Genomic DNA, 17,325 nt, shown 5'->3' with positions numbered 1-17,325 from the left:
GATTTTCTTTTCAAATTTCAGGTGTAACCTCCCCCCAACCACAGGAGATGTTAGTAAAGATGTTGGCAGTAAAACAAATCTTGTGACTATAAATCCTAGTATCATAACTCTGAAGTAAGTAGCTGCAAGTTACATAACTGATCAAGAACATTTTTTCATTGTTCAACATGTTTCTCAGCTTAAGCACTAATCTTGTTGCTGAGACTGACTTGCAATACAGGTGGAATGAGTTTCTGGAAAAATATATATGAATTCATTTGCAAATTATGGCATTCTATCAAGGTTGTTTTTCATAAGAGTTATGACTCAGTTGTACCTCCAATGTCATAAGCTAATCAAATGAGAACGTATTTATTTCTTCATCTCTTTTAACAATAATGAAGCCACTTTTTTCCATTTTCTTTTAGAGTGTTAGCATTACTCTTCTATCTTGGTAGCACTTTCTTGATAAAACTTACTCTATTTAGAAACTTCAGAGAGTAAAGGCTAAGACAACCTGGCAAAATAGTTATCACGTTGGAAAGTTTATTACTAAAAAATAATTACCATCTTTCATTTCTGCAATGTAACTACCATAAAATTGTTGGCTAATAAATAATCTTATACAAAGTTTCTACTCCATTGTTTTCATCAAAAGTGACTGATAAGCATTAGTAATAGAAAATGTTTGTGCTAATAGTTATAGCATCTCTTGAAAGAAAAAAATAAATATTGAACTTGCCTTTCAAAGCATATTTTCTAAACACTCACAATTATACTTACAAGGATACTAAGTTATTTAAATCATACATATAGATACTACAATGTGTGGAGGAAATTTTTAAAAATAACCTATACGTATATCTATATTTGCATTTATTTTAAATCTTCTTTCCCTCTTTCCTTCCTTCCTTCCTTCTTTCCTCCCTTCCTTCCTCCCTCCCTCTCTTCCTTCCTTCCTCTCTCCCTTTCTTCCTTCTTTCCTCCCTTCTTCCTCCCTCCCTTCCTTCCTTCCTCTCTCCCTTTCTTCCTTCTTTCCTTCCTTCCTCTCTCCCTTCTTTCCTTCTCTCCTTCCTTCCTTCCTCCCTCCCTCCCTTCTTTTCTTCCTTCCTTTCTTCCTTCCTTCCTCCCTTTCTTCCTTCTTTCCTTCCTCCCTCCCTCCCTTCCTCCCTCCCTTCTTCCCTTCCTTCTTTCCTTCCTTCCTCCCTTCCTCCCTCCCTCCTTTTCTTTCTCTTTCTTTCTCTTTCCTTTCTCTTTCTTTCTTTTCTTTCCTTCTTTCTTTCTTTCTCTTTTCTTTCTTCCCTTTCTCTCTCTTTCTCTCTCTTTACTTTTTTATTCCCTCTTTCTCTCTTTCTTCCCTCTTTCTCCCTTCCTTCCTTCCTCCCTTCCTCCCTCCCTCCCTTCCTCCTTCCCTCCCTCCTTTTCTTTCTTTCTCTTTCTTTCTCTTTCCTTTCTCTTTCTCTTTCCTTTCTCTTTCTTTCTTTTCTTTCTTTCCTTCTTTCTTTTTCTTTTTCTTTCTTCCCTTTCTCTCTCTTTCTCTCTACTTCTTTCTTCCCTCTTTCTTCCCTCTTTCTCCCTTCCTTCCTTCCTTCTTTCGTTCCTTCCTTCCTTCCTCCCTCCCTCCCTTCCTCCCTCCCTCTCCTTCCTCCCTCCCTTCTTCCCTTCCTTCTTTCCTTCCTCCCTTCCTCCCTCCCTCCTTTTCTTTCTCTTTCCTTTCTCTTTCTTTCCTTTCTTTCCTCTATTTCTTTCTTTCTCTTTCCTTTTCTTTCTTCCCTTTCTCTCTCTTTCTCTCTCTTTACTTCTTTCTTCCCTCTTTCTCTATTTCTTCCCTCTTTCTTTCTTCCCTCTTTCTTCCTTCCTTCCTTCCTTCCTTCCTTCCTTCCTTCCTTCCTTCCTCCCTCTCTCTCTCTCTTTGTCTCACTTTGTCACCCAGGTTAGAGTGCAGCAGTGCAATCACAGGTCACTGCAGCCTCAAACTCCTGGGCTCAAGGGATCCTCTCACCTCAGCCTCCCAAGTAGCTGGGACTACAGGCATGCACCACTGTTCCCAGCTAATATTTTTATTTTTTATAGAGATGTGGGGCGGGGTCTCGCTATGTTACCCAGGCTGTTCTCAAACTCCTGGCCTCAAGTGATATTCTCGCCTCAGCCTCCCAAAGTGCTGACAAGCATGAGCCTCTGTGCCCGGTCTATTTTAGGTTTTCTAAAGGAAACTTATAATGAAATATGTGCAAAAGGTGCACAAATCATAAGTGTGCAGCTCAATGAATTTTTTTAAATGTATTGATATTCATACTATGCTTGAAAAAATATTTTATCATTATACATTGGGAAGGTGTTTCAATAACAAAAAGCAACTTTAGGAAAAATTAATGAATAAGAATAGAAAATAATACAAGAAATGTCCGTTCAGTAAGGATATAGCCCAGTAAGAAAGTAGAAATTGAAAGGATTCCAAGAAAGAGAGATGAAGATCTAGTCGTTGATACTGACATGATGCTTTCTTGAATGAGTTTTCTCTGAGTCCACACTTTATCTGTTTTATATACAGTATACAAATCATTCAGTTTTTTGATCAATGGTAAATTCAGCTTTATGTTATCAAAACTGCTACTTTGATTATTATTCTTCGGATTACTATAATTTTTTTTAATTTGGCAGATATGGGAACTTAAAGGAAAAAAAAGCCCTATTTCTGGAGGACATTGCAACCTATGGAGATGCATTTTTTCTTCTGCCAGCATTTTCCTTCAGGGCCAACACGGGTACCTCTTTTAAAGTGTACTACACGCTCGAAGAGTCTAAAGCAAGACAAAAGGTTCTATTTTTCCATCCCAAGTACCTGAAAGATCTGGCCCTTTTCTGGAGAACTAAAGGTGTGACTGCATACCGCTTGTCCACCGGCTTGATGATCACAAGTGTTGCAGTGGAACTGTGTAAAAATGTGAAGCTGTATGGATTCTGGCCCTTCTCTAAAACTGTAGAAGACACACCTGTCAGCCATCACTATTATGACAACAAGCTACCTAAACGTGGTGTCCATCAGATGCCCAAAGAATACAGCCAGATCCTCCAACTTCACATGAAAGGAATCCTCAAACTGCAATTTAGCAAATGTGAAGTCGCCTAAACAAAGTATTTTAAAATTGGAATAATTTTAACATAATGCAGTAGGTGATTAACAATGTCTCCAAACACCAAAGGAGGTGGCTACAGAGTATTCTAAGATGAACCCCAAAATTTAGTTTGACCAAAGCTTCCCCACTCATTTTGCAACGATGGCAAATCATTCAATCCTTCTCATCTTCATTTTTTCTCCTGATAACATGGACACCATGATATCTGAGTCATACAAATTTTTATAATTTATGAAAATTATTGGCATGGCCTTTGGTGTGAGGTAGGGACTCAAAGAATATTTCTTTGTTACTATTTATACCAGCCATCTCCACCTTCACCAGACCGATAATAAAAGCGTGCTTTCTTGGAGGTCTCTTCTAAAGAGAATAGCTGCATTACCAGTATCCATTGGATTTCTTTCTGTGGCAGGTCTCTATCAATAATATCCTTCCCATTTTTCTGTCTCAAAGACTGCATGCAAGAAAATTATATTCTTAAGGAAAAAATTCTTGATCATTCAGGAACGAAATTCTTCTCTGAGTATGGCAGTATGCCTGCTTCTGATTAAATTCACTTTTAATAGTAGCTGTGATGATATTTTGGTTGGATTTAAGCCATTTATTTCCCTCTTATGCCTACATTTTTTCATCACTTAATAATTTTATTTTAACTTCCTGCCTCATTCTTACACTTTTTTCTCTCTCACTTATATGATGTACTTCAAGGACATGAACAGTTACAATACCCAGTCTTTCTTACCTATTGTCTTGTCTGTGGGGTCACTCACTCAATTTTGTTTTAAAATTACTGTATAACTACTTCATGCCAGGCCCTGCACCAGGCTCTGTGAGAGGACAAGAAGGATTATTGCCTCTTGTAGGAGAAAACAGATGTGCATATCATTAATTATGATGGGGTACGATAAGTATTACAATGACAAAAGCGATGAATAAAGTGCTACAAGGAACAGAAGCAGGGATAATTAAATCCATTTCAGTGGCATCTATTTCAATGTACAATAGTCTCCCCTAATCTGCAGATACGGGAAGACCCCCTGTGGATGCCCGAAACCACTGATGATATTAGAAATATGTAATTGATTAGTAAAAGTAACAAAGTATACTGAAATAATTAAACATACAATGTGGGGACTTTATATGCTATTTTAATAAAAATTACATATAGTTAGGACATTTGGAGCTTACTTAAGTTTTTTTCCCCATATAATATCCTATCTTAAAAATTTTTCTGTAGAACATCAAGACAGAATCTCTGGTGTCACTGATATGGATTTCAGAAATATTCCAAATGGTGTGAGATCAAACAGCATAATGATACCTATGTTCCAGTAAAAGCTTAGGAGAAAACAAATGTTTGTGGGTTTTCTTTTGTGGAGAAAATTGTAGACATTTCAAAGTTAATATATCTGAAGTTTCTGGTTCGACATCTGTGTTGCCATCCTAAAAGCATGTTGGAAATTTTACAACAATCCTACCTAGATTCACGTTAGCCAAAAATCTTTGGCTAAACAGACACCCCGAGATTTCATAAAGTGTGTTATAGTCAGAATTCGTGGTAATTAATCTACAAATCTGCAAAATAGTGTTCATAGGTTTTCTTTTTATTTTGATCTTGGTGAAAAACTTGCAGTAACTCACCATTACAGAGCGACAAAAACTGTGACTCATGTTTTATGATTTACATAGCTGATGTGGTGTATTATCGACATCCATATTGTGTCATATTTAGACACATTCATTGTGACACATATAACGTGTGCATTCTTTTTGTCTTTTTCTCAAGTGGGTCTATAGTTGCGATTTCACAGCAGATTGGGGTTGTTGGCCATTATTTGAAGCTCTCCTACTCTCTTTCTTGCATAGTCAGTGTGTTGCAGAGAACTAAAGGGAGTGAAAGACACAGTGCCTCATTCAATCCTAACATTTTCTTCCTGGTAGAGCATATATCCCACCTTCCATATATCCTGCTGTGAGGTGCCAATAATGTTCTTTTGTTCCAAAACAGAACATTACTTAGAACTTTCTAAAATACAATAGAACGTGAATGTTGACAATACAGCATGTCAGCTATGTAAACTGTAAAACATAAGTCACAGTTCTTTTTGTTCTGTATTGGTGAATCATTGCAAATTTTTCACCAAGAGCAAAACAAGAAGAAAAACTATAAACTCCATCTTGTAGATTTGTAGATTCACCACAACTAAGTCTGGCTGTGACACTCCCAAGAAATCTGTTTGTAATCAGCATTGCTTAAATGTTGTTAGATCTAATGTGATCATCTGCTCTTAAAACTCAAGCACATCTAAGGGCATTGAGAATGGAAAGTCTGAGTTCTGGTACTAGACAAGAGTAGCACTTTAGGCCAGGCGCAGTGGCTCACACCTGTAATCCCAGCACTTTGGGAGGCCAAGGTGGGTGGGTCACTTGAGGCCAGGAGTTTGAGACTAGCCTGGGAAACATAGTGAGTACCCTTCTCTACAAAAAATAAAAAAATTAGCTGAGCATAGTGGTGTGCACCTGTGGTCCTAGCTACTTGGGAGGCTAAGGAGGGAGGATCACTGGAGCCCAGGAGGTAGAGGCTGCAGTGAGCTGTGATGGTACGACTGCATTCTAGCCTGTGTGACAGAGCGACACCCTGTCTCAAAAAAAAAAAAAAAAAAAAAAAAAGAGTAGCCCTTTAGTTAGGATTCTAGCTCATAATGCTACATACTACCAGTTTCTAAGAGAAATACTAGCTTGCTGGATTCTATTTTCCACTTGTTGTTCAGCCTCATTGAGCAATGAAACAGAATAACAAGATTCCAATATAATTTTTAGCCAAATCCAAAGGCAAGGCAGAAATATTCATTTAAGTATATAGTCCATAGTACTCTGTGGTCCCTGCAAAGGGCTTCATGATCAATTGCATAAGTGTTAATTTTTGCGCAGTATAATAATCCTTGAACATCCTTGAAGTCTCTGGTGCTTTTCCCTTGGAACAAAAGGCAATGACAAATAGATCATGGCTGTCACTAAAGGAGATTTCCCTCTTCATGTAAGTCCTAACCCAGTAACTGCGTGGGCTCTCAGCCAGGTAATCAGTCAAAAAGTCTTTTTTTGAGGACTCTCTGTAGAATACAGAATTAAGCAGTAAATCAGACCTGTGTTTGCCTAAATTTTTCCTTGCTTATAAAAAATTTATCAGTTAAGTATTATGTAATGTCAAGTACCCTAAATCAACCCATGAATTAGGAAGCTTTGGGAAAATTGGAAAATTTTGTGGAAAACAGGTCCACTAACATCCTAAATAGCTACTGCAGAAGTATAGTTATGATGTGATATATACTATATTGTGACCTTCAAAACATTTTGTTTGTCTAACATGACATGGAAACACATTGTTATGCCATTAAAAATTGAAAGCATTGTAGGAATTCATCTGATATATCTGATGCACTTGACCTAATAAGATTATTTCTTTCTTTATACTTGATCAAAAAAATCCACTTGAGGCTGCTAGGAGTGTTTAAGATTTCCTATTTATATGTGGCTTCAGAAGGCTGATCCCATAGTGAGGAACAATGTCACCAGTACCCTCCTGAGAGTGGAAAGGCAAGAATATTTCTCATGCTCTTATTTTCGGTTATCGCTCTTCCAGAAGCATTCTTCTTTTTATAAACAAAATGTGGGCGATATATGATAAAGATGCACTACTTATGTAATGGAGACAGGGCAAACTCTTTAGCAGATAATATTGAAAAATTGGCTCACTGTATGGAGAAAAATAAATGCCTACATTGCACCATATAAAAAGTTGGACTTGAGAGGGATGAAAATGATGGATTAAAAAGAAAACTTTAAAGCTCATCGAAGAAAATGTAGGAGAATTATGTTTGAGATATAGGTGAGGAACTGTACTTCTTCAACATGACCCAAAAATTTTTTTTTAATGAATTGGGTTAAGAAAGGATGGCTATGACTGTATTAAAATAAAAGAGTTCTAGCCAGTGAATGACACCTTAAAGTTAATAGGCTGGGGACAGACTGAAATAGCTTTTAGTAATGCATAAAATTAATGACATTAATAGAGAGGCATTCCAAGGAATTGTAAATCAACAAGTAAAAGACAGGAAACTCAATATAAAAATGAACAAAAGATAAGAATGCGATTTACAAAGGGGAAAGCTGAGTAGCTACTAAGAATAGGAAGTGATACTCAAATTTACCAGTAACCTGAGAAATGCAGATGAAAGTGAGATACTATATCTGTTGCATTGGTGAAAATTAGTAAGGTCATTAACTTCAAGTGCTGGTGGAAGTATAAGCTGATTGAATCATTTTGGAAAGCAACCTAGGAGTACTGAGTTAGTAAAATTCATATGTGTGTCCTATAGTCCAGCAATTGCACTTTTGGATATACAGCCAAGAGAACTTGTTCAGATCCGCACAAAAAAACAAGTACTAAGATATTTATTCCATTATTGTTTGCGGTAGTAGACAATTGGACACACAGATGTCTGTCTCTTAGGAAGTCAGTCAACTAACTTAGCTAGATCCATAGTGTGGAATACAATACTGCAGTTAGAAGCAACTTACTGGACATATATACAGAATTAAGGGTATATCCTTAAAATTTAGCATAAAGGGAAAACAAGAGCTTTAGCACAATGCCACTTAATTACTTTAAAGCATAGGCATGCATACATACAAACGTATTCAAGGCTACTTGTCAAATACAAGAAGGATACCCATTAAGAAGAGGGTAATCGGAGTGGGTTTAGGGATAAAGAAGAAAAATATACATGTTCTTATATTTAATACAGCAAGCCTTTGACATATATATTCTTAATCTCATATGATTTTCTTACTACTACATAAATATAGAAGCTGACTCAAAATGATAAGTAACTTACATAAGGTTGCATTCTATATAAGAGCAGAGCTAGTATTCAACTTATATGTCTGACTCTAAAGCCAATATTATTTCCATTATGCAATTATAAAATGAAAAGAAAAATCAGTATTATCCCATTTCATTGACATGTAATAAATGGCACATATTTACGGACATGCGTCTACCCATGAAACCGCCTCTCCAATTAAGACAATGTATATATTCATTACCCCAAAATGTTTTCTTGTGTTGCTTTGTAATCCTTCCCTCTTCCTCCTCCCTGTCCATCCCACCCTGGTCCCCAGAAAATTCCTAACCTGTTTTTGTATAGACTAATTTACATTTTTACACTATAGACTGTTTACATTTTTTAGAATTTTATATAAATGGAATTTACTGCCTGTATTCATTTCTTGTCTTGCACTTTTGCTTGACATAATAATATTAAAATTCATTCATGTTGATTGTGTAACAGTAGTTTATGCCTTTATTTACTGAGTAGAATTATGTTATGTGGATGGACCACAATTGGCTTATCTGCTCATTTGTTGATGAACATTTTAATATCTCCTGGTTTTGGCTATTACAAATAAAGGTATCATGAACATTTATGTGCAAGTCTTCTTGTGAACATATTTTTATTTCTTTGGGGCAAATACCTAGGATTGGAATGACTAGGTCACGTGGTCCATGTATGTCTAACACTTTTAGAAAACTACCATGCTGTTTTACAAAGTGGTTATAACATTTCATGTTCCTATCAGTAGCCTATGCCAGTTGCTGTTGCCTGACATCTTTCACAAAACCTGGTTTGAGTAGTATTTAATTTTCGACAGTCTATTGGGTACACAGTTTTATCTCTGTATCTCATTGTGATTTTGAGTTTCATTTCCCTTATTATTTTTTCATGTGTTTATTTGACTTCCATATATCTTCTTTGATGAAGTGTCTGCTGAAATATTTTGGCAATTTTTAATTGGGTTGTCTTCTTATAAGTGACTTATAAAGGATTTTTATATATTCTAGGTACAAGTCTTTTATTAGAAAGTATTTTGCAACTACTTTCTCAGCCTTTTCATTTTGTTAACAGTGTTTTTCAATAGCAGAAGTTTTTAATTTTACTAAAGTTTAGTTTATTAATTTTTTAAATTTTATAGTTTGTGTTTTTGGTATCAAATTTAGGAAAGCTTTGCCAAACCCAGTGTAACAGATTTTCTCCTATGTTTTCTTTTAGAAGACTTATAGTTTGTTATATTTAAGCCTACAAGCCATTTTGAGTTAATTATTTTACATATGTGTTCATAGTGTAAGGTAAGGATTAAATCATATTTTTGCGTATATCTGATCAGTTGTTCCAGTAGAATTTGTTGAAGATCTTTTCCTTTGTTGTACTACTTGGCACCTATGTTGAAAATCAATTGATTTATATTTGAGTTTATTTATTTGCAGACTCTATTCTGTTTCATTGATTTGTCTGTTGTTATGCTAATATCATACCATTTTTTTTTACTGTAGCTTTATAAGTCTTGAGATAAAACTCCAATCTTAATTCTTTTTCAAAGCTGGTATTGGTTTTGTTTATGTTTTGCTTTTTGCTATTCTGGAAGAATTTGCATAACTTCAGCATTTTCTTCTTTACATTTGGAAAAATTCACCAGAAAAACCATCTGACCTACAATTTTCCTTGAGGGAAGATTTTTAATATTGAACAATTTCTTTAATAGATGCAGGACCATTCAGACGGTCTATTTCTTCTTGAGTGAGATTTGGTAGTTTATGTTCTTCGGGAAATTAATCTTCTTCATCATAGTTGTAGAATTCATCATAATAAAGTTGTTCTTAATATTCCCTTATCTGTTAATATTGTAGAGTCTGCAATGATCCCCGTCTGATTTCTCACATTGGTAATTTGTGTCTTCTCTCTTTTGCCCCTCGTCTGTCCAGTGTGAGATTTATCAATTTTATTGATAGTCTCGAGAACCTGTTGTTTGGTCTCTGATTTCTTCTCTGGTCCTTATTATTTCTTTTCTTTAGTTGTATTTGCTTTCCCTTTTATAGTTTCCTAATGTCATTGATTTGAGATACCTTTTTTTTAAACATGAGAATTTAGTGCTATATTTTCCTCTAAAAACTGTTAGCTGTTTCCCACAAATTTGTATACGTCATGTTTTCATTTTCATTCCTTTCTAAATACTTTCTAACTGCCTTTTGAAATCTTCTTTGGACCAAGGGTTATTTAGAAGTATATTATTTAGTTTCCAAATATTTCTGATTTTTTTCATATGTGTTACTGTAGATCATTTTAAATTAATTTCACTGTAGTCAGTGAATATGCTTAGTAGGATTTAAATCCATTTAAATTTATTGAGACTTTGTTACAGTCCAGAATACAGCCTTTCTTGGTAAATATCTTATGTGCATTTCAAAAGAATGTGTGCTCAGTTGTAGTTAGGTGGAGTGTTCTACTAATGTCAATTAGATCAGATTGATTGATGCTGTTAGTCAAGACTTATCTGACCTAATTTTCTGTATACTTCTATCAGTTATAGAGAGAAGAGTGCTACATCTTTGACAATAATTGTGGCTCTATTTCTTCTTGCAGTTCTAGAGATTTTTGCTTCATGTATTTTGAAATTCTGTTTAGTATATGCATGAATATTTAGGATTGTTATGTTTTCTTGATCGATGACCCATTATTATAAAATATTCCTCTTTATCCCTACTAATATTTTTTCTCTAAAATCTAATTTGTCTGATATTATTATAGCCACTCCAGCTTTTTATGTTAGTTAGCATATCTTTTTTTCGTTGTTTTACTTTTGATTCTTTATATTAAAAGTTTTTTTAATTAACTGAATATAGTTGAGTTTGGCTTTTTGATACAATCTGAGAATCTGCCTTTTATCTGGTGTTTTGTAATTATTGCCACACATTATTCTTATACATATATTGTAAACTCCCAAGACATTATTATTTTTCTGCTTTAAACTGTCAGTTACCTTTCAAAAATATTTTTTTAAGGCTGGGCATGATGGCTCACACCTATAGTACCAGCACTTTGGGAGGCCGTAAAGAGTGGATCGCTTGAGCCCAGGAGTTTGTGACCATCCTGGGAAATATAGCGAGACCTCATCTGTAGAAAAAATACAAAAAACAAAACAAAACAAAACAAAAAAAACAGCCATTGTGGCAGACACCTGTAGTCCCAGCAACTTGAGAGGCTGAGGTGGGAGGATCACTTGAGCCCAGGAGGTTGAGGCTGCAGTGAGCTGTGATCATGCTACTGCACTCCATTCCGGGTGACAGAGTGAGACGTGTGTCTCAAAAATATTTTTTTCTTTTTAAAGAAAATATTTTTTCTCTTATCTTTCTTTGTTATTTTTTTAAGATTAATTATTATTTTACTTTAAGTTCCAGGATACGTGGGCAGAATGTTCAGGTTTGTTATATAGGCATACATGTGCAATGGTAGTTTGCTGCACCTATTAACCCGTCATCTAGGTTCCCTCCCCTTGGACCCCAACCCCCCAACAAACCCTGGTGTGTGTTGTTCCCCTATCTGTGTTCATGTTTTCTCATTGTTCAACTCACACTTATAAGTGGGAACATATGGTGTTTGGCTTTCTGTTCTTGTGTTAGTCTGCTGAGGGCAATGGCTTGCAGCTTCATCCATGGTCCTGCAAAGGACATGATCTCATTCCTTTTTATGGCTGCATAGGATTCCATGGTCTATATGTACCGTATTTTCTTTATCCAGTCTATCATTGATGGGCATTTGGGTTGGTTCCATGTCTTTGCTATTGTAAATAGTGCTGCAATAAACATGTGTGCATGTGTCTTTATAGTAGAATGGTTTATATTCCTTTGCATATATACCCAGTAATGAGATTGCTGGTTTGAATGGTATTTCTGGTTCTAGATCCTTGAGGAATCGCCGCACTGTCTTCCGCAATGGTTGAACTAATTTACATTCCCATCAACAGGGTAAAAGCGTTCCTATTTCTCCACAGGCTCGCCAGCATCTACTGTTTCTTGACTTTTTAATAATTGCCATTCTGACTGACATGAGATGGTATCTCATTGTGGTTTTGATTTGCATTTCTCTAATGATCAGTGACATTGAACTTTTTTTCATATGTTTGTTGACTGCATAAATGTCGTCTTGAGAAGTATCTACTCATAACCTTTGCCCACTTTTTGATGAGGTTATTTCTTTTTTTCTTGTAAATTTGTTTAAGTTCCCTGCAGATTCTGGATATTAGACCTTTGTCAGATGAGTAGATTGCAAATATTTTCTCCCATTCGGTAGGTTGCCTGTTCACTCTGATGATAGTTTCTTTTGCTGTACAGAAGCTCTTTAGTTTAATTAGATCTCATGTATCAATTTTGGCTTTTGTTGCAATTGCTTTTGGCGTTTTCTTCATGAAATCTTTGCCTATGCCTATGTCCTGAATGGTATTGCCTAGGTTTTCTCCTAGGGTTTTTACGGTTTTGGGTTTTACATTTAAGTCTTTAATCCATCTTGAGTTAATTTTTGGGTAAGGTGTAAGAAGGGGTCCAGTTTCAGTTTTCCACATATGACTAGCCAGTTAAGAATTTATATTTACTCCTATTTACCATTTCCAGTGTCCTTCATATTGTGTGTAGACTTAGGCTTTTAATGATGATCACTTCTCCAAGGGATTTTCTTTAACATTCCTTGTAGTGCCAGACTGTCGGTAATAAATTTTTCCAGCTTTTGTATGTTTGAAAAGTGTTTATTTCTTCATTTTCAAGTGATATTTTTGCTGGCTATGAGTTCTAGATTGATGGCATCTTTCACTACTTTAAATGCGTGCTATTCTTCTGACTTGCATCATTTTCAATGCAAAATCTGTCATCTTCCTTATTTTTGTTCCCAGATACATCATATATCTTTTTGTTGTTGTTTCTTTTAAGATATTGCTTTCTACCACTGGTTCTAAGCACTTTTATTTTTATATGTATTGGTGTCATTTTCTTTATGTGTTTTGTACTTGGAATTCTTTGAGCTTCTCATTAATAGATCTGTGGGCTTATAGCTTTCATTAAATTTGGAAAGTTTTTTGCCATTATTTTCAAATCTTTTCAGGGACTTCAATTACTCATACATATGAAGCCACTTTAATTTGTTCTGTAATTCACTGATTCTCTGTTCATTTTATTTGTTTTTTTCTTTGGAAAAGAACTTTCCAAAGTAAATTCTTTAGATAATTTCACTGATTCTCTGTTCACTTTATTTCTGTTTTTTTTTTTCCTTTGGAAAAAAGGAAGTTTGACTTGTGTCTTTTTCTATCTTCCTTGTCTATTGTCTTAGTCCATTTGCACTCCTGTAACAAAATGTCATAGACTGGCTGGCTTACAAACACAGAAATCTATTCTTTCTCACCGTTCTGGAGTCAGGGAAGTACAAGATGCAGGCATCAGCCTTGGTCTAATGAAGGCCCACTTCCTGGTTCATAACCTTCTTACTGTGTCCTCACATGGCAAAAGGGCAGATGGAATTTTCTGGAGCCTTTTCAATAAGGGCACTAATCCCATTCATACGATCTTTGGCTTCATAAGCTAATCATCTCCCAAAAGCCCCACCTTCAAATATCACATTGGTGATTACGTTTCAACATATGAATTTAGGGGGAACATAAACATTTAGTCTATAGCATCTCTATTTGACATGCGCTATCATTCTTCTATCCTCTTCAACATATAAAATATAGTTTTAACTCTTCTAATGTCCTTTTCTACTAATTTCATCATCTGTGTAATTCCTGGATCTGCCTCTACTAATTAATTTTCTTCTCATTATGGGTTATATTTTCCTGCTTCTTTGAATGTCTGGTAATTTTTTTATTGAGTGCCAGACATTGTGAATTTTACTTTGTTAGATGCTGGATATTTTGATATTCTGACAAATATCTTAAAATTTATTCCCAAAGCATTTGGGTTACTTGCAAACTTAGAAACAATTGGTTTCTTTCAGAGGCTTTACTTTTAGTCTTTGTTGGAATGAGAGCAGTGGTTATTCTAGTTTTTTGGTGTTTATTTTAGTTTTCTCTTGTGTCTATTCTAATTTTTTCCCATTCTCAGACAATACCCTTTTGAGTACACTACTCCAGTTCAGGGTCACAGGTGTCCAGAGCCTATTCGAGTAGCTTCAGGGTAAGGAGGGAACCAACCCTGGCAGGATTCCCCTGCATCCTAGAACACATTCACACCCACACCCCACACCCAGTATTCTCATTAGACTGCAACTATGTTGACACACCAGTTGATGTAATGTGCACATTTCTGGTATATAGCGAGAAATTTGAGTACCCAGAGAAAACCCAGGCAGGTGTGGAGAGAACATGCAAGCTCTACACGGGCAGTGGCCCCAGTCAGCAACTAAGATTTTTTTTTTTTTTCTCATCAACAATATAACAAAACAACGTTGAATGAACCCATGTTATTCAATGACCTGATGGGCAAGGTTGTCCTTTTTGTTGGGTGGGAGCATGAATTACTGCTTGTCTTCTAAGTTTCAGGGGATGTTCCCTTTGCTCCTTTGGGGTGACTTTTCCCAGACTCAAGCAGTGATATGGTTTGGCTGTGTCCCCACCCAAATCTCATCTTGAATTGTAGCTCCCATAATTCCCCTGTGTAGTGGGAGGGACCCAGTGGGAGATAATTGAATCATGGAAACAATTTCGCCCATACTATTTTCATGGTAGTGAGTAAGTCTCACGAGATCTGAAGGTTTTTTAAGGGGAGACCCCTTTTGCTTGGCTCTCATTCTCTTCTTTTTTCTGCCACCATGTTAGATGTGCCTTTCACCTTCCACCATGATTTTGAGGCCTCCCCAGCCACACGGAACTGTGGGTCTTTTTTTTTTGGTAAATCGCCCAGTCTCAGGTATGTCTTTTTCAGCAGCAGGAAAACAAACTAATACAGATAGTTTCCTCCCACACATGTGCTGGTCAGGACTCAGTTGAAGACTAGAGGGAACCCTCTGCTGAGATCCATGAAGTTGCCTTCCCTCTGCAGCTCCCTTGGTGTTCCAGGCTCCTAGATCTGTAACCTGTCTACTCAGAGAGACCTCTGGACCCCGCTGAGTTCCTCCTGCCTGTGCTGTAGCCTGCAAACCCTCCAGGCAGTGGGCTGGGCATCAGTAGGCTCACCTCATTTCTTTTCTCTTTCTTAGGGATCACAGTCCTGAGTTGCCCGATGTCCAGTGTCTGAAAACCGTTGTTTCATATGGCTTGTCTGGTTTTCCTTTTTACATTTGTTTAGATGGGGGCTAAATCCAGTCCCTGGTACTCTACCTCATTCAGAAGGAGAAATTACCTTCTGATTTTATTTTTATAGTGTTTGTCTCTTGTCTTTATTGGGGTTGCTGCAAATATCTTCTAGTAGTTCCCTTTGCTCATCTGAAATTTGAGCCTGTCTTCTTAGTCCCAGGATTATGTGATCACTTTCAACTTAGACCACCAGAAGTCAGTGGGATCCCATGGCACTAATTCTATTAGAAGAAAGTTTTATTTTAATAAAAACATTTTATTGGCCGGGTGCAGTGGCTCCCGCTGTAATCCCAGCATTTTGGGAGGCGGAGGCCAGCAGATCACTTGAGATCGGGAGTTCAAGGCCAGCCTGGGCAACATGGCAAAACCCCATCTCTACTAGAAATACAAAACTTATCCTGGCATGGTGGTGCATGTCTGTGGTCCCAGATACTTGGGAGGCTGAGGCACAAGAATCGAATCACTTGAATCCAGGAGGCAGAGGCTGCAGTGAGCAGAGATCACATCACTTGCTGAGGCGTTGGTGGTATAGTGGTTAGCATAGCTGCCTTCCACACCACTGCATTCCAGCCTAGTAAACAGAGCGAGACCCTGTCTCAAAAAATTTTTTTTGTTTTTATTAAGTGCTTACTATATATTTGGCACCTATATAAGCACTTGGCCTAGATTATCTTATCTTATTTAAACCTAAGTCAGGGTAGAGTTTTACTATCTACATTTTATAAATCTGAAAACTGAGGTTAAGAAAGGCTAAGAAACTTGCCCTTGGTTATATAGTTACAAACATTAGGGGCAAGTTTCAAATTCCAATTGTATACCCAAAGCCCATGTGCTTAATCAGTATCTTTTAGTTTCATTGTTGTTGATAGCTGAAAAAAATAACATCTAAAATTTAAAAGTTTTGGAATTTTACCATCACTATATTGGTTTTTTGTTTTTTTTTAATTGTCTCGTTCTTTGTGATTGGTTCCAAATTTTAACTTTTCTCAATTAAGGAATTATCACTCAAGCTTATACTATAAATTTTGTTTATTCTACTGGATTTATTTTAAAGTTTAATTAATTTTGGAATTATCCAATATGTTGTACTCTGATAAATTAGTTTATTTTCTGGGCCTTTAAGAGTGTGTGTGTGCGTGTGTGTGTGTGTGTGTGACATCCAATAAAATACCACTGCATTATTATTCTATTCTTTGTCTTTTGAGGATCTCAGAGAGATTGAAAACCCTTACCTCAGCGATTACAGTGTCTTCCCTGGACACTAATATCACCAACTCATCTGATGTGGAAATGCAAGCAATCAAAAATCCAGGCTGTTAAACATGTGCTTAATTGTTCCCTAAGTTAGTAGCAGGTATTCAGTGTGTAGACAACCAACACCCCACGTCTGGTGTCCTTTATTAAAAGCTTGCTCTGTGTCGAGTGCTGTGCCTAATACTTTACATGTATTATCATGAATTATTGGAAGAATGCAATATAGCTATCCAGCTGACTTTCACAGATTAAACAACTGGCTTAGAGCCATTACAGTGCTTTCAGCCACAAATATCAAAAAGCCCCATCAAATTCTTTTACACTGTTCGGAATTCTTGGCTCACAGATCTGGAAGTCCAGAGACAGGGAAGCTTAACAGTTGCCTTCACCCTTTGGTTCTGGCTTCATTTCCCTGTGGCGTCTTAGCCCAGTTTACCTCTGTGTGATGACTTCATGCTGAGACCAGCTGTTGAACAAGTGTCATACATGCAGGTCTCATATCTGTACATCTGTATATCTGCAGTGTAGAGGAGAAGGTCACTTCTGGACCATCCCAGAAGAAAGGACTTTCCTGAAAGCCCCTGCAAACTTTTGCTTGTTTCTCATTGGTTCAAATTGTCCACATGCCTATTCTATTCTATTCTATTCTAATTTATTTGTTTATTCATTGTTTTTATTTCTGAGATGGCGTCTCGGTCTGTCACCCAGGCCGGGGTGCAGTGGTGCGATCTTGGCTCACTGCAACCTCCATTTCCTAGGTTCAAGCAATTCTCCTGCCTCAGCC

The 17,325-nt window shown here is 36.6% G+C and overlaps 1 protein-coding gene across 1 annotated transcript in view; it reads left to right on the top strand.

The window, feature by feature from the left end:
• Positions 1-3,296, top strand: part of ST8SIA6 (ST8 alpha-N-acetyl-neuraminide alpha-2,8-sialyltransferase 6) — a 124,894-nt gene extending 121,598 nt beyond the window's left edge. Inside the window, exon 8 of the mRNA XM_032163368.2 lies at positions 2,641-3,296. Within this exon, the coding sequence (XP_032019259.1) occupies positions 2,641-3,109 (469 nt within the window). The 3' untranslated portion in view covers positions 3,110-3,296. The remainder of the gene's footprint in view (positions 1-2,640) is intronic.
• Positions 3,297-17,325: the final 14,029 nt, after the last annotated feature.

The sequence above is a fragment of the Hylobates moloch genome, unplaced genomic scaffold (assembly GCF_009828535.3).
Source record: "Hylobates moloch isolate HMO894 unplaced genomic scaffold, HMol_V3 SCAFFOLD_2, whole genome shotgun sequence".
In the NCBI taxonomy this organism is placed as follows: Eukaryota; Metazoa; Chordata; class Mammalia; order Primates; family Hylobatidae; genus Hylobates; species Hylobates moloch.
The sequence above is the reverse complement of the archived record's forward strand: the minus strand, read 5'-3'. Positions and strand labels throughout refer to the sequence as shown.